Source organism: Falco naumanni, chromosome Z (genome assembly GCF_017639655.2).
Source record: "Falco naumanni isolate bFalNau1 chromosome Z, bFalNau1.pat, whole genome shotgun sequence".
Taxonomy (NCBI): Eukaryota; Metazoa; Chordata; class Aves; order Falconiformes; family Falconidae; genus Falco; species Falco naumanni.
In genome coordinates, this window is record NC_054080.1 from 30,561,258 (window position 1) to 30,583,152 (window position 21,895).

General features: G+C 37.7%; 1 protein-coding gene across 5 annotated transcripts in view; it reads right to left on the bottom strand.

The window, feature by feature from the left end:
* Positions 1–2,096: 2,096 nt before the first annotated feature.
* GNE (glucosamine (UDP-N-acetyl)-2-epimerase/N-acetylmannosamine kinase) overlaps positions 2,097–21,895 on the bottom strand; it is a 33,702-nt gene continuing 13,903 nt past the window's right edge. For 4 of the 5 annotated variants that reach the window (XM_040579543.1, XM_040579545.1, XM_040579542.1 and 1 more), the window contains exons 2-12: positions 20,925–21,133; positions 17,518–17,969; positions 16,262–16,414; positions 15,585–15,797; positions 14,715–14,802; positions 13,449–13,659; positions 10,091–10,220; positions 6,736–6,957; positions 5,568–5,750; positions 4,779–4,895; positions 2,097–4,137 (exon numbers count right to left, since the gene is read on the bottom strand). In XM_040579543.1, coding sequence (XP_040435477.1) covers positions 3,902–4,137; positions 4,779–4,895; positions 5,568–5,750; positions 6,736–6,957; positions 10,091–10,220; positions 13,449–13,659; positions 14,715–14,802; positions 15,585–15,797; positions 16,262–16,414; positions 17,518–17,969; positions 20,925–21,133 — 2,214 coding nt within the window. In that variant the 3' untranslated portion in view covers positions 2,097–3,901. The remainder of the gene's footprint in view (positions 4,138–4,778; positions 4,896–5,567; positions 5,751–6,735; positions 6,958–10,090; positions 10,221–13,448; positions 13,660–14,714; positions 14,803–15,584; positions 15,798–16,261; positions 16,415–17,517; positions 17,970–20,924; positions 21,134–21,895) is intronic. The other variant, XM_040579544.1, reaches the window with a different exon arrangement.

A 21,895-nucleotide genomic window follows, 5' to 3' on the forward strand; every position in this document is an offset into this window, starting at 1 on the left:
GGTATGAATGAGGTTTGAAAACTGCTGTATCCATACTTACCACAGGGTTGTGATATTGAAATGAAAGATAAAGGAGCCTTTGGGAAAAAATACCAGGCTATTTCTTCAAAATTTTACTTTAGTCTTCATACGCTTTCTGTTCAACTAAGCACGAATTTGAGAGTTTATTTGCATTTAAAATTTCTGTGTAATGTGCTTCATGCAAAAAAAGCTGGAAGACCCAAGTATTCAGCACACCTGCAGATGGTTACAGCAAATGATGGTCTAAAAGTACATGCAAGGCAGAAGTGCTGTGGAGATGTTACTTCTTTTAGACTAATAGAGAGAACTGTGCTTTTAAAGCATGCAAAGCCTTCTTCAGCTAGCAGTAACAGCCTAACAGTAATGTGTGATTTCTTAAACATCTGATATCTGTGTTAAGTCAGAAGGAGTGTTGTGAATCTGAAAGCTTCCCTCAGTTATGATAGCAGCAGAAAGAACTGTCTGTATTACTTATCTTCTCATTGGCCTTGCTCAGCCTGAAAAAGCAGTCATCTTTGATTTTATACCAAATTGCAATGTGCAAGCCATGGGTGGTTTGGGCACCACAGCAGAGTATATGATTTGATCTTGTTCTGTGTGAACTTGCCCAGTGAACCAACCTAGGAATGCTACAACTGTATGTGCAAACTTAAGCAAGGCTTAAGAAAAATTTGGCTTTCTGTGTCTTTTTCAGAATCTCATGAGCAATTTTAGTTGTTACTAAAACACATTGTCTGCCCACAGTACAAAGCATCTGCTTTCAGATTATGAAGCTAATATAGCTTGGGGCAAGACTAGAACAACTGTACTAAATACTGGGCTGCCAAAGCACTAGTTCTAATGTGCCTTTGATAAACCATTTTTCCAAGCATAATTATTGGGAATAGTCCAGGGGATGTATAGTCTAGGTGTCTGATGCTTACTAATGTCTGTGAACTCTCCACAGCCTTTGAAAGGGACCTAGTGAGCAATTTCACGGATGCAGATGGAATCAAGAGTATAAACCCTGCACCTTACTGTCAGTGCTGTCAAGTTTGTCTCACAAAACATTTCCTCCATTGGTAGTATGTCCAGGTTTGACAATTTTGCTATACTTAAATGGAGGAAAAGAACACCAGAAGGCTGAGGCATTTGTTAATTCTGAGTGTCTGGATAGCAGGTCAAAGACTCAGAATACCAAAAAAACTAAACCTGCTGCTCAGGATACCAAAAAGAAATTCCAAACCTTGATGCCGTACTGGTTAGCTATGTGGTTTGCGAAGCACCAGCAGCGATCTGTAAAGCTAGCTAGCTCATGGTCCTGAGTCCTGGCTGGTTGGGTTCTATGCTTAGGCAGAGCTGCCAAGAACAAAGCAGTCTTTTTCTACCAGAGGCAAGGCTGAGGCACTGGTAGAGGTGTTACATTTGTTACATGAATTACAAACTACAGCAGTAAGAACTCCAGTTTTAAGTGACTTTCCAACCTTTTGGAACTCTGCTGTTAAAGTACTGCTGGTACTTGCTCATGCAATGCTCATTATAAACATGCATGTCCATGAGGGGTCTCTTCATGATGAAGCTTTTGAGTGTCATGTGCAGTTCTGCTTAGAGGGCTGGGCAGGGGCATTCCTGGTAAGGCTTTAGCAGTTAGGATACTACATGCGCTTCCCAAGGACAATGCAAAACCAAACCTCTTCCTACATCTGGTAGTATTAGCAGATGCTACCAGTGCAGGTAATGAGAATGCACTGCTTCTTTAGGCTCTGAGATGCTGTTAACAGCTGGGGAGAGAGAGCTCAGCTGTTGTCTTGTGCTTTTGCTCCCCTTCTTCCCTCCCAGTAATAGATAAAAATGCTGATTTGCTCTCACTGGAGCCCATGACTTTCAAGGTGTGGGCTGCTGTAAAGGACATGGGACTAGCATTAAGTAATGAGATAGCAGGGTACTGCAGGTATCCTGTGAACATCTGATGTTCGCTCCCCCTGGGATTGGGTACAGCTGGGAGCTAGTGACCACAAAACCTCTGGTCCACAGCAAAGCAGAACTTTCTGAACCGGGGAGGAAGGAGAAATAAAAAAAAAAATAATCACTATGTATTAAATACAATTTTTTTATTCTTTCTGATATTACAAACCCACAAACTTCTCAGGGAAAACTGTAAGGATTTCTGCATGTCTTGCACATACGCAGCAAATTCTTGTCCAGTTAACAGAAAAAATATTTTCAAGCATTTTAAGAACCATTTTCTTAACAGGAATAAACGTGAAAAGGTGTTTACAGTAGAACTTTTCAAGTATGTTTTAGTCTTTCATGCTTTCTCTATGCCTGCATCCTCCCTTCAGCTGCTAAAAAAAGAATAAAAATATGTATCTGGAGTCTGAAGACATTAAAAATATAGAGCTTCAGCAAGTCCAGAAGGCAAAGCCTGGTCCCACTTTTAGACAGGCATTCCTTGTGATGCTAGAGGATTGAAAGATCAAATGACAGGGCTCTTCTCTGTTAGAGCCTCAATACTGTTACTCCTGACCTAAGCAACTATCACCGTAGAGCAAAGCCAAATTCTCCTTGACCTGCTCATGGAACTACTGCTTTGGTACTGGTCAGCAGCAATCACCAAGTAAACCAAGACACATAGGAAAAGGAACCCCTGGTGACATAAAGCTTACTATGGCTTTGGAAATATTTGTTCTTAACCATTTGCTGATTCTGAGAAAAACTACAGTATAGAGACTGCATACCTTTTTCTGGGATATCCAGTCAGTTAGATGGGTCTGTTTTTCAGTTTCTGCTTTTGTCAGGTAGTTATTACTACAGTATATTGAAAGTGTACTAAAAAGCAGCTGGATAAAGACAGAGCTATGTATCAAGAAGGACTAGTTAAACATAGGCAAGCCTTCATTAGTATTTGACATTATTCACTCCCAGGCTTCTGAATGTCTTGAAAGTGAGGATGGGGCTTAGATTTGACTTTCCGTCCTCAGGGCTGATGGTGAATGCAGGACAAGAACAGTGTACCTGCAACCACCAGAACTGCTGAGAAGATGGCACTATGTCACCCTGCAGTGGAAGGGTTTTCTTGAAAGGTAGAGTCTTTATGATTAGATGTGCCACATGGCTGAACTTCAGCTAACTGGCTACCCCCTCCGCTAATTTGGCAAAGTAGTAGACTTAAGTCCCTTGATAAAACCTCAAGCAACAAAATTCAAACAATTTATTGTTGGCCACAGCCGGAAGACAAAAGATGCTCACTGCTACACTTGTCAGTTTGGACTGCTCTGCAGGGTATAAGCTCACTAGACCACACTTTTTCCTTCATACGCAGAGCTTCTAAAATGGGACTCTGCCCTATAAAGATGGTGGAGGCAGTTACTTTTTACATTAAGTCCTTCATGAACCACAGTTTCTAGAGGCAGCCTTTTGGACGAGACAAATTCCCTTGTTTCCACCCACTGAAATTACTACCTGCTACTGGTGATTACAACATAGTTTGTGGATGGAAGCCTGGAAACTGAAAAGCTGGTTACATTGTAGATTTCCCATTTCACATAGGTGGGAAATGAGATATGGATCCCCAAGTGCTAGATATAATTTGACACACCATACACACATTCCCCACCATACATCAAGATACACTCATAAATAAATTCAACTACACTTAAAGCAACATACGGGCTTACCAACAGAGGTCATTAAAAACCAGCATTGCACAGTAGTTCCTATGAAGCCAGATGAAATTTAGGAAAAATACAAAAAGATAATACCTCAATTAAGAAATTGAAATAGTCACTATTTAGAACACTACTCTGATTCAGTAGCTGCTCTCAAAGAAGAATTTTGGGCAGAGTATTCCCTCCACCCATTAGGAATTTGAATAGTCCATTTCTAGAATGCTTCCAGGTACCTAGTATATTCTACGTGTAGTATAATCCAGTACCAGGCTAGCAGCTCCAAGAAGAGCAGGATCTGCTAGATTTGAGACCACCACATCCACAGTTTTAACAGAGGACAAAGCCTGTCGATTTATCACATCTTTGACAGCATTAACATAGTGGCTAGCTAGAACTCCAGAAAGAATGACAAGAGAGGGGTTCATGGTGTGCAGAATGTTCACAACTCCAAGGCCTAATGCTGTTCCAGCTGAAAAGATAAAGTAAAAAGAAATTAAGTAGAATACTTAAACCAGTCCAGGTATTAGTAGTTGAAATAAGGTCTGTTAACAGCAAATGACACATCAGGGAAGTGTTCTATTCCATATAGCAGGCAGTTTTACGTTATCAGACAATGTGAGTTTGCCATTATTTTGTCTTTCAAAAGTAAAAGAAAAAAAGGCGATTTTGTTGCACAATAATGTATTATTCAATGATACAGATGCAAAAGACACAGCAATGCATTACCATGCTTGTAAGTTATAACCACTAAGATATCCCATGTAAAGTAATATGTAAAATTGCCTTTCTTGCTCAAACTAGCCATTCACTTGCCTACAATAGAATGTCTCCAATTTTTCCAATATGAGAATGCTGAGAGCTCACTTTTTTAAATTGATCTTTGCAGAAGCTTTTAATCTTCTCTTCTATTGGAACAGAGACTTTTAATACACACTTCTGCCTGCGTTTCCTCCAACATGTATTTTTAACGTTTCATTACCATTATTAATTTTTATAGAGAGAGGTCCTCAATATGTAGAGTTCTGCTTGTAGTGTTACAGTGCATTACCATTTCTGTATCCCCAAAAATACAATAATGAGAGTGTTCCACCCTTTGGGATATGTTCTCACCTGTTCTGAGAATGCTGTCTGCTTTTGTGTTCCCAAGTTTAGCTGCCTGAATGAGATGTGCAGCGCTAACAACTTCCTCCTTCTTCATTGACATTCCTTCTACTAAAAGCAGATCCTCTGTTTGAAGAGAAGGAAAGACAAGAGAAAAACATGTTGATGTGGTAAGTCAAGAAAAGGAAGGTGACAAACAGGCTGTTAAGATCTTTACATCTCTTTTACTTGCACACTGAAGCCTGGATCCTGAGAAATCTGTCCAACCCTGAGTTCAGCCAATGTGGGCATATCGGTATTATTCAGGGGACTACTTGTAGAAGCAGGTCATCAAACTGGAACAAGTATAGTATAGTATGGTAATTCACTAGTCTTGTGGGCCTGAAAAGTTAATAAAATAAAAAAAAAAAGTTCTCAAACTTCTCTAAGACTGAGAAGCTATTGCTGAAAGACAATCACTGTGAAACCAAACCTCATAGAATACCTGTGCAGTTGCCTTACAGCACGCTTAAAAAGGAAAGACTGAACTCTACTACTTGCTTCTGTTAATTGTGAGAGTAGTGGTTCTGCATGCAGATTGCCTGGGTATTGTCATCACTGAAAGAGACTTGTACTACGCAGGTTCTGGCAGCTCCTGTGTTGACCATACAAAGGAATCCTACCTGGCTGTCTGTACACCTGTTCTTGTTTCCTCCTAGAAAAAGATGGCAGGTCTATTTTTCTTAATGTCATCTTTGCAAATTTCTTCCTATACTGCAATTTAGTAATCACGTTTTCAAAAATAAAGTACATAGATACCGTCATGCAGTTTCTTAGCTTCTCTCTGTAATGCTATTCCAGAGGCATATGCTTCTATACATCCTTGGCTACCACACAGGCACTCTGGTCCATCTAAAGATACAACAATATGCCCAAGCTCAGCAGCGCAGAAAGAACTGCCATGGATTAATTCGTGTTGATGAACAATTCCACCTCCAATTCCTGCAAAGACAGGAAAACTTCTATGATTAAAAAAACCCCCCAAAAACGAACATAAAATACAGTATTTAGAGGTCTCAGTTCTGCAGGACATTGACATTTGCTTATTGTAATGCAAACAAGATAAAATACGTCCATCAGTAGTCTATACTGGAAAACCAAAAATTACTGGTTATTAAAGGACTCTTCTCTGTTTGACACACCTAATAAGCTCCCTCCTATTCATATCTATATCAAAATTGTATATAACACTTCTCCTTTCTTAAAAAGCCTATGGATGGTACTAAACTACTATGACAGATCTTTTAAACTTGTGAGTTGCTCTTTATGCACAGAACTAACCTTTCAAGTGGCCTTAAAATTCTCCATCTTAGAGGAGATGTTTTAATGCTGTATATGAATAGTTAAGCCTGTGTGCTGAAAAGTCAGGACACTTATCTGCAATCCTCTGCTGCTGCTTCCCAAACCCTGGGTGGGGATTCAACAGCTAGTTATTACTGTCACCTTCCAAAGGACAATATAGTTAACAAATGAGGAAAGTTACCCCACATTTGCATCTGAGATGCAAGAAGTATCATCTCTTATACTCATTTTGCTTAACTGTGGTACATATCCTGATTTGACTTTTATTTCTGTAGCTGGAACAGAATTAAGCTATAAAGCTGAAAAAAGCAAAATTATTCCATCTGAAGTTGCTTGTATTTTCCTTATTTTGAAAAAAATGGTTTGCCTGCATAACTGTATCAGCAGGATTTCTTTTATCAAGAAACTTACACTATGCAAAACATTTCATTTGCCCAAATAAATTTAAAAGTATCTTAAAAGAAACAAATAAATGTAGTGGCAACAGGATTTTTGGTTTAAGAACCTAATATATGAGGGTCTTCCACGCACAGTGGTGGTGTTTACGCTTTTAAGATCAGCTGAGCCTCTGAGTGATGGTGCTGGTATTTAGACTTTGGGTTTCATTGAGCTGTAACATACCCACCTGTACCAGTAATGAGTGTTACAAAATTTTCTATTCCTTTTCCATGCCCAAATTTCCTCTCTGCTAGAGCAGCACAGTTTCCGTCATTGTCCACCCAGACTGGCAGGTGCAGAGCATCAGATATTGGACTTCTGAGATCCACAGAGCTCCACTCCTGAATGAGTTTTGTAGAGTGCAGTACAATTCCTTCTCGGGGGTTTACCCGTCCACCTGTGGAAATACCTAAGTCCAAAAAATACAGAAGAGAAAAACCAAAACTAGATCTGTGTAATACTTCAAGTAAAGATCTGTTTTTCTCTTTGCAATGACAAGTACTTTTATTTTGAATACTAGATTTTGAAGCGAGCATGACAGTAAAAATTTCTAAGTATTACTGGCAGTGCAATTTCTGACATGTAAAGATAATTCATAGAACTCCATTGCTCTACTCACAATGTACCCAGTAACTTAAGACTAACTAGATGGGTAATAGTTATTGTCAGTCAGACAGTTAATGTTCCTACTTCAGGCAAGATAGCATCAAATCACTTAATACTTGTGTTTCTTTTTAGTCAGGTATGAAAAATATAAAATAGCAAACTATACAAAATAAATTGTTCAAGCCCTGGGACAGCAGAAGTGTCCTGAAACCTGCTGTGACTCTCAAGACTTAGAATGACTGAAAATAGTCACTGGGCTTTGAGAAGTGATTTCTACCTAAAAATAGTATTTTGCAGAAAAATCAAGACTGTGTTCAGAGACTTGTATACTGAACAGCACAATGGCTAATAACAGGCAGTATTAGCCAAACCAGTTTTCTCTAGCTGGAGAGGCTTCCAAAGTTCATGGACTCCGTCAGGACCTTTGAAAAGCAGGCCATTTTATTATTGAGGTATTTAGCTCTAGACAACAAGTTATAACATTTTATCTATTATTCTTGTACAGAGATTATATAATTGTGTCACTTATCTAAAGATGTTCAGGAAAAAAAAAGTCCCAGGGTTAACGCTATAATAGTAAGCAGCCACAAAAGCTACAAGACAAGCCGCTCAATTGAACATTAGAGCTGTAACCCCCCTGAAAATCTCACTTTGTAAGGAATGAATAATCTGAGAACCTGTCAGCAAGTATCTAATGGAAATGATATTCCCAGTTTCAATCTGTGAATGTCTCCCTAGGATTTTAAGAACCAGATGTTTATTACAACAAAACCTTACTTAACATTTGGTTGCTAACTCAGCAATAGCTTAGTAAAATATCTACTTTTTCTTAATTACTTAATTTACTTAATTCTGTAATTGATGTGACTATGGGAATCAGCAGGAGCTATCTCTTCATCCTCTTTTCTCTACTAGCTGCTCCAGAAAGATAACTTAAATACTGCCTAATAGTAAGTAATAAATAGATAGCTCCCAAAAGTATCTCTATGCGACATTTGTGTAGATCTGGATCTCCTTTGGTTTAAAATTGGTGTTTTGTAAAAGTAAAAAAAAAATATGTCAGTAGCAGCTGCTAGTTTTCTTTGGGCCTGATGGTCTTTACTTTTCCCTCATTTTCATAAATCTGTTTTTAATATAAATGCTTTGTTTTGAGTGAAAAAAACCCAACAAAACCAACAAAATTCAAACTAACTGCAGAACTGCTGCAACCTAGATTTACCTGATCAAAACAAAAAGATTTTTTGAAAATTATGTTTGCTTTTGGGGTGGGGGTTTGTTTGGAAAAAAACCCCAACCCAACAGTCCTACCTTTTAATCACTTTGCAAACCTGTTTTGTGTAAGTGGGCGTTCCTCAGCTGCAGTTATGGTCATGCAGCTAGTATTTTGAGTGCTGGCAGCAGTTTATAGGACTAAAAGGAGAACATTTTTTGTCATTGCTTTCTGTTAGTAGCTATTTCTCCTTACTCAGTTCCAGTGGTTATTACTTTTACCCTTACCTATGACAGCTGGAAGAAGGCCACTGTTCCTGATAAAAATTCCAGGATTAAGTCCAGTCCTTCTGCTCAGTCTTGCAAAAATTTCTTGCAAGTTATAGGAACTCTTCATCTTATGATTATTAGCCTTAAGGAAATGACTAGAATCTAATACATTAATTATTCCCACAAAATTTTTTATGTCATTCTCTAAAGTGACCTTTCAATTTCAGCTAGTATTCTGACTCAAACTGTAAGTCTGAATGAGGCAAAGAGCAGCTAACAAAAATAGCCAGGTAATAAATTTCTTACTCAGTAGCACAACTTCTCCTCATTACTCAGTAATTGAACAGTAAGCAATCAGTCACAGAAGGAAGGGGGCTCAAGAATAAATATGAATGTAATTCTTGTAAAATGACAAACAAAAGAGAAGTTTTCCCCATATATAAATCTCACTAAACCAGTTTATGGTTTCATTATCCTAATAAACGTAGCTGACTGTAAACGGTTCTTAGGTAATTGCAATAGTGACTACTGCAGAATTTACCATCTTCTCCGCGAGATTTAGAATTTGGACACCATAAAATAATCAGGGTAGTCAGGTCATGTGTATTACCCAACAGACAGTCTGAAAATTTGATTTGAAGGTCCGACATATTCCTTGTTATGGCTTTGTGTACTTAACATTGTTTTGAAAAATACTTTCAAAAAAGAAGTTAAAATTAACTTTTCTTCATACTGTGTGATTCAAGCAAATTTTAGTCTGGAGCAAGCTTCTTTTGGAGCATTTCTCAGGTGAAGTGAGGATTTTACATCCTCTTTATAAATCCAGGACATATTAATTGTCACCTTCATAAATAATGTCTAAGACCAAAGCTCCCACTCATCATTACAGTGAAGTCCTGTCTGGTGTAAACACACAGTTTAACTTGCGACTCTACTACAGCGTAAGTAAACTGGAAATCAGTAAAAAGGCTGCTTTTGTCTCAGTCAGCTGCACATTTGATCCAATGTTTTAGCCTTTTTAGTCTGCCCTAGTGTAACTGAGACTTCTGCTGCACAGTTGATCCTGGCCGTAAAGAAAGGTTTACAGACAGTAGAGGAAACCTGACTAAGCTGCCTTTGTTTCAGCTTCAATATACACTGAACATCTAACTCACAATTCTGAGACTGCAAGGAGCTTCGAAATCCACAAAAATCTATACAACACACACCTTAGATATAGTTTACATATTAGAAACTTAGCAGATTGCTTTCATGGCCGTTACAGACTGGGGCAACTTCAGTCTTTATAGTCAGCTTATTATTTTCAGACATTTAAAAAAGTTTTTGTGTCAAGAATACAATTTAAAGAGCTTAAAATACACAAGATCTGTTTGAGAAAGGTGTTTTAAATTAATCAGCAATGATTTCATTTCATGTTGAAAAACTGAGATGAAAAGACAGAGTATTTGTTAACTTACCTACTCCCAAAATTCTGCAGTTCACATTTACTGCCTCCGACGCAGCCTCTACACACATCTTTAGAATTAAGTCTAGTCTGTCTTCATAAGTTTTAGGGTTGAGCTGGGTATACTTCTTAACTATTTCACCCTAGAAATTAAAAACAACAAAACATGCCCCACAGAAAAGTACTTCATGATCAAGTTTTCCTTCAATTTAAACTACAGGCCAGTTTAAAAATGGAGTCGTAACTTCTGTCTTTAAAAAAACCCACACAGATGCATGCCTTAGATTTTGTTTCTACAGGCTGTTCTGTGCAAGATTACTGACAACTCCAAGGGACAAGTTTTCAAGATTAGGCATTATGTTCTGCTTCTGTAATCAACCTCTCATCTGAAATAAAAGACATATTTTAAGGAATATGGGGATTGTGTAAGGACGTATCACAGGAGCTAGTGCAACTGTTGTTTGGAATAAACCATGACATACCAATGCACTTGAGCTCAATACTTAAGTGTTAAAGTAAGAGTAGCAATTTCAAAAAAGGACAGAAAACCCACAGTGCTGTAAGAATAAAATGTTTCCTATTTGACTACAAGAAAGTTTTGCACGGTGTCACAGACACTGCCGTTTTTACCAGCAGAGAGAAATGTTAGAAATTTCAGTGCAAAATTTACAGTCCTTTCAGAAATAACTTTTCTTCTAAGCAATTGTACTTCTGAGTCACTTTAAATAGTTATAGAGTACCATTTACTGTGATGTATGTTGTATAGGGGAGGGACAGTTCAGGAGGAAGGGATTATTTTCAACCCTAGGAGTCATGCAGTGGTAATGAAAGCAATTTTTAATGCACCTGTGGGTACTATGGAAATAATCTTAATGTAATGTTAATATTGCAGGATTAAGCTAGGACACAGTAGAAGATGTGCTGCTTTGCAATGTTATTCTCCCTATTATGTCCCGTGTATTCTACAATAAGTGAACAGCATCATATTAATACAGCCAAGCAAAAAGGAGTTACAAAGACAGTCTACATGCAACATGGCTGAGTCATTGTTGCCAAAATAACAGAAAATTCCACGACTTCAGTGGTCTGAGTATTAGATCCCACCACCTCAGCAACTGAGTTTGGGGATTTTTATAGTTTCCTCTTCACTTTTGGTTTGGAGAGGGAGGGGAATCAGAGGAAGTTACTTTGGAAGACAAGGCTTCAGCAAACATTATCAGAAGACACAACAGCTTTTGTAAGAAGCTTTTGAAAACTCACTTTCTTCATAAAACTAAAAACTAGACCTTCAATTCTGCCATTTCCTGTTACATGCTTAAATCTGTTGTGTAAGTTTTATTATGAAACTCTGATCCTTTTCATTCTGATTTGCTAACATTTCAATTTTAATAAATGCCACCTCAAGCTACACTCTGAAAAATGGACAAGATTTTTTTTTTAATTCATTTTTTTTCCAGGCTGAGTTGGCAGAAAATGTAGTATCAATTTTACCGCTGAAGACTTATTTTTAATGTCTTAAGGACAACCTTTAAAAGTATATCTGTAAGACATCTCCTTTTAAATGAATACAAACATTCTGGGCCATTTACATAGTCCTTTATCTTTCTGCAGGCAACCTGGTTTTCTTTCTGGGTAACTATTTCTAACTGATCTAGTTATCTGAAAGTATGCAGTGTTAGTAGTAGGAATAATTGTCCAGCACTGTTGAGAATAAAAGCCAAAGACTTCTCAACATGAACTGTATTCACATCTTTAAAGTGCTGCAAAGTTCAGGATTTTTGTGGGGTTCTGCCCCCTACGTCCCCTGTGAACAGGAGGAAGGTAAGTAAGTGAGCTAAAACTTCTCAGTCCTAACTATCCTTTCATTTATCAACCCGGATAACAATTATTTCAAATATTTTTACACCATCAACAAGTAATTTTTTATCCTATAAACTTGAAGCTTACAAGTTTGAATAGAAATTCTGTGGGTTTTTTTTTTCATTGATCTGGACGATCAGCTGATGGTCATGGGTGTATATACCTGCGTCGCTGTAAGATTCCTTTGCAATTGCTCTGGCACACTGTTGATACTGATACCATTCTGGTAGCCTCACTTGCTGTTTTAAGACATCAGGTTTTGTTATGTCTGCCATGCAGGAACCTCCATCTAAGTTAGCTGTCAAACATTTGTAATGTGTTGTCTGTGACTGGCAGAGCTATGCAAGCAATGCATACTTGTTAGTGCTAAGACACAGGCAAAGCAAAGCTTCCTGCTGTGCCATTACCAGAGAAATGGGTTGAGAACCTTCTAAGGATGGAGACCATTAAATCAAACAGTATCCCTAAACATGAACATCCCTGCGTACAGCCTTTACAAGGCTGTAACTTCAAGACTATTTCAAGTGGGTTATTTAGAGGAAGAGAGGCACTGCAGACTCAAAACTCACTCGGTCTTTAAAGTGTCTGTGAGTTCTAGTGTATGTATCATATTCTGTTTATTCCAAGTGATGGTCTTAAACCATCAAGCACCTCTTTTCAGTCATCAAAGAACAAAGTCAACTCAAAACCAAAAAAACCACAAACCAAAACCCTGATAGGAATTTTAGAAGATCATCAAGCAACTCAAATCCACAATCCTTTTCTAGTACATTTTTAACCGGTTCCTATTACTTTGGCAATGAAGACACGATACTCTTCCAAGACTATCTATTCCAGTCTTCTCTTACATTGACTGCTAAGGTGGATGAAAAGAAAAACTTCAAAATATTTTTCCCTTCCACTGTTTTAAGACTTTACTACTTGTTCATGCACAAATGAACCTGATTTTTCTCTTCATGGAAGAGGATTCTACGTATCTGAAGGTTGGGGTTTCCCCCCTGCCCCCCCCCCCCCCCCCCCCCCCCCAGTGCGTTTCCTCTCCAATTGGTCTACATCTCTGTGGTATGATTTCATTACAGTGAACACTGTTCAGCTAAGGCTCAGTACTGTCTTACTGATTATGCTTCTATGCAGAAAGGTACTAAGATTTTTTTATTACTGGCTGTTCCCTAGGTAGAAGAGATGCAAAATTCTGTATCCTGAACCCACGTACCATGAACCCACCATTCTCCCTCAGTGAATTCCTTTGCTAGATGCTGGTTGTTGCAAATGGGCTTTGCTAGTTTAAGAGTAGTCATAGATGAGCAAACCAGCATACAAGTTGTATGAAGACTATGCAAGAGGTGTAACAAATGGGGGAAAATCTACTTTACCCCTCAACAGCAAAAGCTAGTGGGACTGCTTTGTTCTGGAGCTCTTTTGCATCAGAAGCCCATATCCCCACTGTAGGAACAGAACCACAAAGCCCAATGGAGTTTACAGAACCTCTAAAAGCAAAACAGAGTATTTACCTTCATACTGACAATTGCTACTCGAAGATTTGTTCCGCCTAGATCCACAGCCAGAGCACTCTGTGTCTCTAGAATATGGTCAATATCTTGTGAGATATTATCTTTGACAGGAGGAAAACAGAATTTCTTTTGTAGTGGCTCTTTTAGGTCAATAGATTTAAGGAACTTCAAAATCCTTGGAACAGCATTACCATCTCCATATATTTTTGAGCTATAATATGAAAAAAATATCCATTTAATTGGAAAATAAACTGCAATCTATAAAGTTCTTTATATGACAGAAGGCTGTAACACTGTGTCATTACAAAATTAAGATATAGCTACTGTAACAATACTGCAGCTCACACTACTCAAGTCTGTCATGCAATATGGTATATAGTGTCAGTAGTTTGAAGATCCCACAACAGATTGTGCAAGTTTGGCATTAGCTCCATTTTGGAATATGAAACACAGAACGTAGAAAATTCAAAAGCTAATAATGCAAAATAAAAAAATTTAAAAAGTTTAATGAAAGGTCCTACATAATAAAGCTCTGAAATTACGTATATGCTGAAGTCCAGGTAAGATGTACTTATCACACGTATGACAACTACTATAATATACTATACATTCATGTGAGTTTTCAACATACAAGTCTGGTTTTAAAATATCATACATGGCATCTGATATTTGATATTACAGAATTCAGTTTTATTACTCTATTGAGGTTCTTAAGAAATATACTTTTGATTCTTCTCCTTAATTAAATATTTTATCTTGAAGTTTAAAAGAACTTATACACTAAAGAACTGTATGGCTGAGGAATAATGAAAAGTGTCTTGCTACAATCCTGCAGCTCCCCGGGAAGTACTCAGGACTCTGTGTATCATGCCTGATGTCAATTCAGCTATAAAGCAGTATGTCCATCAGGCATGAGTCAGAGGTAGGCACACAGGATGTTCTCCCCCATTCTGCTCCTATGGAACAAGCGCTTTTAATCATGCTAGTAGTCTAAGCTAACATCAATTTTGTTCTCTTGAACTTCTGTTGGATATTAAATTACTAGTTATATCAAGATATTACTAGTAACAGTTTGCTTTACAAATCTGCATACTGGACACTGTACTATGATTCTGAATGAGGTATATGGAATATAAAATAATTTGTAACTTCAGATTATTGCATTAAAAGCACTCTAGTCAAATATGATGAACTATCTCAGGACTAAACGCATTTTACTCTACTGCTTTAGCATCCCCTCCAATGAAGGAAGATGAATGTACTTACCATGGATACTGTTTACCAAACTGCAGCTGTAGAGCATGCAGAATCTTATCTTGCGTATCAGCATCACGAACATGAAGAACATTTTCACCTAGATGACAAAAGTTAACATAATAGGGCAGGTCAGCTCCTCAGATTATGTTAGGGGATAAGAACTATTTTAGAAATGAAGAAACAGTTATTTTTGTTTCCTCTGAGTGGGAAAGACTCCAGCCAGATTGACATTGTGCTTTATCAATTATATGCCTCCCCTCATTGCCGTTAAAGCCAAGGTGGCTTCCTACGATAACGCTGTCATGCATTGCAGAACACTAGAGAGTAGAATATTAGCCTTCAACAGAATTCTACTATTAAATTAAAAATGCACAAATGAGAACACAGAGTAAATGACTGTTTGTGTCATATCTGCATGTCCATGAAATACAGTTACTTCCTGAAGTGGTGAAGAGTCCGTATATTTTTATTTAAATTATTAATTAATCTCCAATTGATTATTTTATAATATAAATAATTAAATATACAAATATAACTGTTTAATAATGAAAATTAATTATTAATTAAAATATTTTAATGCACGTCAAATATCAAACTAGCTATAAAGGGAAACAGTTGCCTATTTTGCTAAATGGAACCCACTGCAAACGCAGATACATTTTAACTTGTTTGTAGATAAAATCCTCATTATCTTATGTAAAACACACAAGCAGCACTAACATGATACACGAAAAGCCAGTGAAGCTTTAAAACGTGTCTAAAATTATGTTGCATCGATACTGCAAGACAGCCTCTGTCAAACATTCATTTGACTTTATCCTGTGGAAGAAAAAAATTTTAGAACCATAAGGAAGTTGAAGTAGTTAAGTAAACATGTACCTGTTTCTCTTCCTGTCTGACGTGTCCCCAGGTTAATAACAGGTGTACCAAATGCTCCCACCTCTCTGACACCACAACTGCTGTTACCAATCATACAACCAGCATGAGCCACTAGCTGTATGAACTGGTCGAACGGGACGTGCTTTACTGCCCGAAAATTGGGATGATGTTCAATGCCCTTCTTCCTCATCACCCGAACCATCTCTTTGCTTCCTATAGAAAAACAAGAGGTCGAATGAATGATTCAAGGTCTTTTGTTAAACTGAAAGTCCAAACGTGCAAAGGAGCTAACAGTTGTTCACTGACTTGCCAGCTCTGAGTTGGTTTTGTTCTCTTTCTATCCTCCGTGTGAGCTGCAGAGCTGGGCATGTAAGCCCAAGTTTGATCCCCAAATCCACTGCAAAAATCTTTTCATAGTCTTTAGTTAATTTAAGAGGCACTAATATTGCTTTTACACGTCACATAGTTTCCCTTCATCTTCCTCCCCACACTGAAAAGCTTAAATATTCTCCAGCAATACAAACATGGAGCTGCAAGAGATGTGCACATGATGCTGAGACCATCCAGCTATTTCCATCTGGCTGGAGGTTCTCAGATCAAAGCACTCCATATGAACCAATGTATGCTTTAAAGACAATCTGTTATGTGTCCCTCTGTCATAAAGGTATTTCACTCACCTGCATCCACATTAGGGAACAGAACAAGCGTTCTCTTGTTGAAGGAGATGAGTGCATCTAGTGTCAGCTCAAACATCTTTATGGAATGTTTAATATCTGTGGTTACAGGGTGTTGCAAAGCAACTATATAATCTCTGGTTTTGACATCTTCACCTGTCCAAATGGAGCCCAAGAGAAGTTCTTTTATTGTCATAGAATAGTAAGAGGAAGGGAGGACATGCTTTTGAAACTACTGATATGAAAGCCTGAACAGTCAAGGCACAGAATGAGTATCTTAACACAAATTTCAATGCTATAATAAAACTCAAGGGAGTAACAGGAGGATCTAGCTTGTTGTTTGGCTCTCTAAGCAAGTTTCATAACTTTAGAGACCACTACCTAAACCCCAGTGAACTCTTAACTTGCAGGCCTACCTCTAAAGCTTTGCAAGACTATACCAGGGTCAAGAGCCTGTTCTCATACCAGTGTAAATCTGGAATAACATGAAACCTCCGAAGCTGCTCAGGTTTTCTGTCATTTGTCCATCCCCAAGCAAAGACTTAATTCCCACTGCTTTAAAAAGTCAGTCATACTTAATACTACACAGATTCCATCTATGCATACATATATTCCAACTACACAGATTGATGTGCCATAAAGGAGATATCAAAGATAAAAAGCAGACAAAAACCCCCACTGTTAACAGGAATTATTTGTAAGTCAATGAATATGAAACACCAAAAGCCTTTGTTGCATGTTGCCCTGCTGCAATGCATTCCTCAAAATAATGTTCATAATCTGAATTCCCTTTGATTTTGTTTAATTAGCCCTGAATGGCTTCGATTTTATTAGAATACATCCTTTATACTAAAATAATTACTCATATAAGACACTTCTGTTTTTGAATTGTTGAACTCACAGAAATTCCCCATTTGAGGAGTTATTTTTTTGATTTGGCAAAGGACTAGATGTATCTACTAGGACAGATTTGTAGCTTTCCAGCTATGCATGGTAGCACACATAACAAAAGAAAAATAAATGCAGCAAGAAAGAAAAAGCAGATACCATATCAAATATGTTAGTTCTTTTGAGAAGCAGCAAGTTAATGCTTCATAATATGTCCAATTAAGCAAACTTACTAGCAAGAAGCCTGTCTCTTTCTTTCCTGTACTTTTTTCAGAGGTACTGGTCAACAGATCCCACAGACTGATAATCTGGTTACCGAGTTTACCTAGTGTTGAAAGTTGTATGAAAAACATAAAAGGTGGGCTGCTCACCTAGCCACATGCGTATAATACTCATGTAGTCCTTATTTTTGGCAGAGAGAAGCTTGTCATAGGAGGGACAGCCTGCTAAAAGGATGCGGTCATGGTCTTCACACATGGCTATCAGGTGCTGCTCGGCGCTCCTTGTGCAGCACACGTGGTAGTGGGCCAGTTTGGTTATGGCGTGTCTGATAGAGTCATCAATGGTCCCACTGACCTCCCCGCCTTCAATGTGGAGAATGCGAATGTTCATCAGGGCTGCAGACGTGGCCAGGGCCAAAGCATCGAATCTGTCCCCATGAACTATCATTATGTCAGGTTTGAGGCGGTTCAGTACGTCCGGTAACTTGACCAACGCAAGGCCCACTGACTCCACCATAGCCGCCTCATCCTCGCCTCTCACAATGGTGTGCAGTCTTGTATGAATATCAAAGTCATCTTGTTCAATCATACGATAGGTATTACTGATGGTAAAACAGGAAAAGGGTTAGATTCAATACAGCTTGGTTTTACAGCAACATAGCTTGACAAAACTACTGCCTATCAGAACAGTCATACTGGCTTTGAACAAAGGCCTGCTTACCACGTCTGCATCAAGGAAGCTAGTTTTTAAGATTTCAACAGAATTTTGTCATCCATATACGGATGCTTCCTCATATTCCAAGCATCAAGTTTTTCTAGGCACCTTTAATGAGGAGCTTTGCTGGAAGTGTTCTGGAAATCCTCAGGAATCAAGCTCTTTGTTCAGGTGTTTGCAAAGCCTCTAGGACAATAGATATGGCACGATTTCCTTTCAGGAAAGGTATGTTGACTCCTCACCAATATATTGACTTTGTTGGACAGATATATAAATACAACAGATATGATGCAAAGCTGAGGCCTTTATGTTGAAGGAAAATATCCTGCAGCTAGCACCCATTTTTCAGATTTTGTATTTGAGCTGTATCAAGACTTACACACTCACAGATTTAAGGCATCACTGCACAAAGATGCCTTAAGTTCAAAGAAAATAGGCTTTTGCACTAAGGGAAAAAAAAAAAAAAAAAAAAAAAAAAAAAGAGTTTTCCACACATGTTATCAGCTCCATTCCATAACAAGAAAATTAAAATAGTCCTTGAATACTGAGAATTGTTATTGTTTACAGTTATGTATTTGGAATATGCCAGATCACACATCTATATGACTATCTGTGTTCCACATTCAGTAAATCTGACCCAAGTAAGTCTGCATACTCTGGGTAGAGTAAGAGAGTAAAAACTCAGAAGTTTTCCAATGTTGTCTTCAATTCCACATTGTCTTATTCAAAGACACTTTTAAACTGATTTAAATCAGGTTTAACTTCCATTAAATCCACTCTGCAATTCACATTCTACAAATGAAAATCTCGCAATCTGCAAGCTGATCAAAGATAGCAAAGACTATAAAGTGCTTCAGCTCAAGTAAAGAAGCAATCTCCATTTGACATTAACTACAGAAAACCCTATGTATTCAATTCTGCTCGCTGCTGTAACATACAAGATACGTTCCTACAAATAACTTGTCTGGTAGGTTTCTGGGTGGTTTTTTTTTTTTAGTTTTTTGGTTTGTTTGGGTTTTTTTTTAAGGCAAATCTTTTTTATAAGACTGAGTGAAGTGGGTCAGATTTTTATAGCATAAACTGCATTACATATTTCCAACTCCACAATTACACTTCATAGACCTGCCTTTTTCCCTACTATGTGCATTTATACCAAAAAGCTTTCTTCTCTTTTTTTCTGTATTCTTTTTCTTCTGTATCTTTCCCTTCTGAAAGGTCAAAATCTAAGGAACAAACAAGATTGTGTTCTTGCCGTTTTGTTTCTTCTACCATCCTCCAAGCATTTCAGTAAAAAACATCTCACAGGATCACTATCATTTCAATTCTGCTACTGTTGATTACCCTACTCAAATCACTAGAACACATATGCTTTAAGGATCCACTAATTCTCTAGGATCCTCCAGGACTGAAGGGCTATGTCCCCAAAAAACCCGCAGTACCAGGTTTTAAGAACACTTGCTACAAAGCAACTGACGGCAACATTTGTCAAATCAAAATACATTTCTTGCTTTGTGCATTACAGTTATTGTAATTATGTACATTACACATAATACAAACAATACCTGTTTACATCAGACAGACAGGTACTGGACAGAACTGGAAAAGTAGTATTTCATATTAATTTGTACAAGTCTTGCAGACAGCAAAGAGTTCAGGACTGTAGAAAAATCAGGGCCATCATTCCCCTCTTCAGCAAATGAAATGAGGATTACATTGTTTCTCCAATCAGGATGTAATTCAACATGCTAACCTGGCAAGAAATTCCATTGGTGTTTTTTGTTTGTTTTTAAAAATCAGGTTAGTTTTGTGGTGTTGAATTCACCTCAGTACGTTATTAGACGGAAAGAATGTCCAGTACAAAGCAAGGAACAGAGCACTACACTGAGAAAGGGCAGCAGTGGAACTTCCTGTATTAGTAGTTTGAGGTAATGTAACTTCCTCACGCTCTAACTTATAAAGTGCCAAAATTTCCCATTCGAAAGTCCAAAAAGTCTCTTTACTTGAAGATACGTATATTCTAAAAGTTCAACAATGCTGATATGCTGCAAGCCTTATGCTCAAGTCTGATTTTGACTTGCAAAGTAAGCATTTTCCAATCTATTTCACCCCATTTTTAAATGGGGTGAAAAAAAACCCCAATCTATTTTTATGCCAAATTTGGCAAATGCAGCCTGACAACATATGCAGAGCATATGCACCTGGGATGTGGGAAGTCCTTCTAAAAGAAGGGATTTGGACCAAGATATTCTGTCCTCCCAGGCAGATGATCTGACTGCTTCCTTACAGCGTCCAGCAGAGGGGCCCCTATCAGTTGGCACTCTCTTCTGCCAAACCATACCTAACAGATCTACCAGTTATTCATTTTGTCAGAAAGAGATAATGACCCTTTCCTTCCTCCACATTCCTGGAAGTAAGAACTAACAGTATTCCCCTGGGTTATGGAATATTTAAGTAGTTTTTCCAATAACTGTGCAAAGCAGAAGAGCTGAAACTTAAAATGACCGAAGGTTATCTTTTCTCTGTGAAAATTAAAAACTGTAGGGCATTTCTTCGGGATATCTGAATGAAATGAGTTTCTCACTTATAGTCTGTGATCCTGCTGAAGATCTTAATTACAGCATTTACACAAAATCTTCCTAAAATTCCAAGACTGGTTGAGAAAACCCCCAAAATACAGAGCCTCAGAAGAAGCTGCAAAATGAAATAAAATCTGAAAAAAATACATTTAAAAATGTGCTGTGTACATTGATGATGATGACAAGGGGTTTTGTTACCTAACATTCATGACATTATCACTAACACCCCAAAAGCAGATTGGCAGAGACACAGAAATTCACCTTACCCATAATCATCAATCAGGTGGGAACCAAGCACTACAACATCAAGCTCAAAGAACTGTGGTTCTGCCTTAATACCGAACATAATGGGAGCTAATTTTGAGTAATCAGCACGGTTACAAGTAGCAACACAAACACGAAGTTTGTGGTTGTTTCCATTCTTCTCCATGACTTCCTTTTGCTTCTGTTTTGAATGATTCTTGAAATACACCTCCTGAAATAATAGGGGTAGGGGGTATGGGGAGAAGTAGCGTTAATTAATTATCTTTACAGCAAGTAAGCAGTACACTTCATGAGCAGCATACACAAGTGCAGCCCAGAATTGTGGACACACAGTACCTCATCCACTGATAACAGACAACTGATACCTTACAGTACCTATCATTAGAAGATTTTAGAAAAGGTCTGGTTTATTATTTGTTTTTAGTTAAAACTCAGTTTTAATACTTCTATTTATATAAATAATATATAAAAATTCTGTATGAGCAATATTTAAGTATTATGAGGTTTAACTGTTAGTGAAATTGCTTTTCCCTGTTCAGATGGAAATGTCTCTAGAAGAATTAGTGATGCCTTAGTAAATGAAAGAAAAAAAGTTAAATCGCATATTCCAAAACTACAGAATGGAACTGCTACAAGATGTATCCACTGAGACTCTGTAAACAAAAAGAGAAAGCTTTTGCCAGAGTCAGTTTACAAGTCCGTTAAACACGTTTTGGTGAGGAAAGAGAGTTAAACATTGACTTCTAAATTCTGCATACTGTTTTGCAGGCCAAAGTACATCAAGATATTCAATAATACAATATTAGGTTACATTAGACAATTTTTGGAGACTAGTAGACAAATAAGGCTGATGATGAGCTGGCATTTTGAAGGCTATTAAAAAAAGCGGGGGTTTCTGATGACAGAAACTCAGTATTTTTACAAGCAACATCAACAGTTACTGTAACAAGATGTTTTCTCCAATCCAATCTTA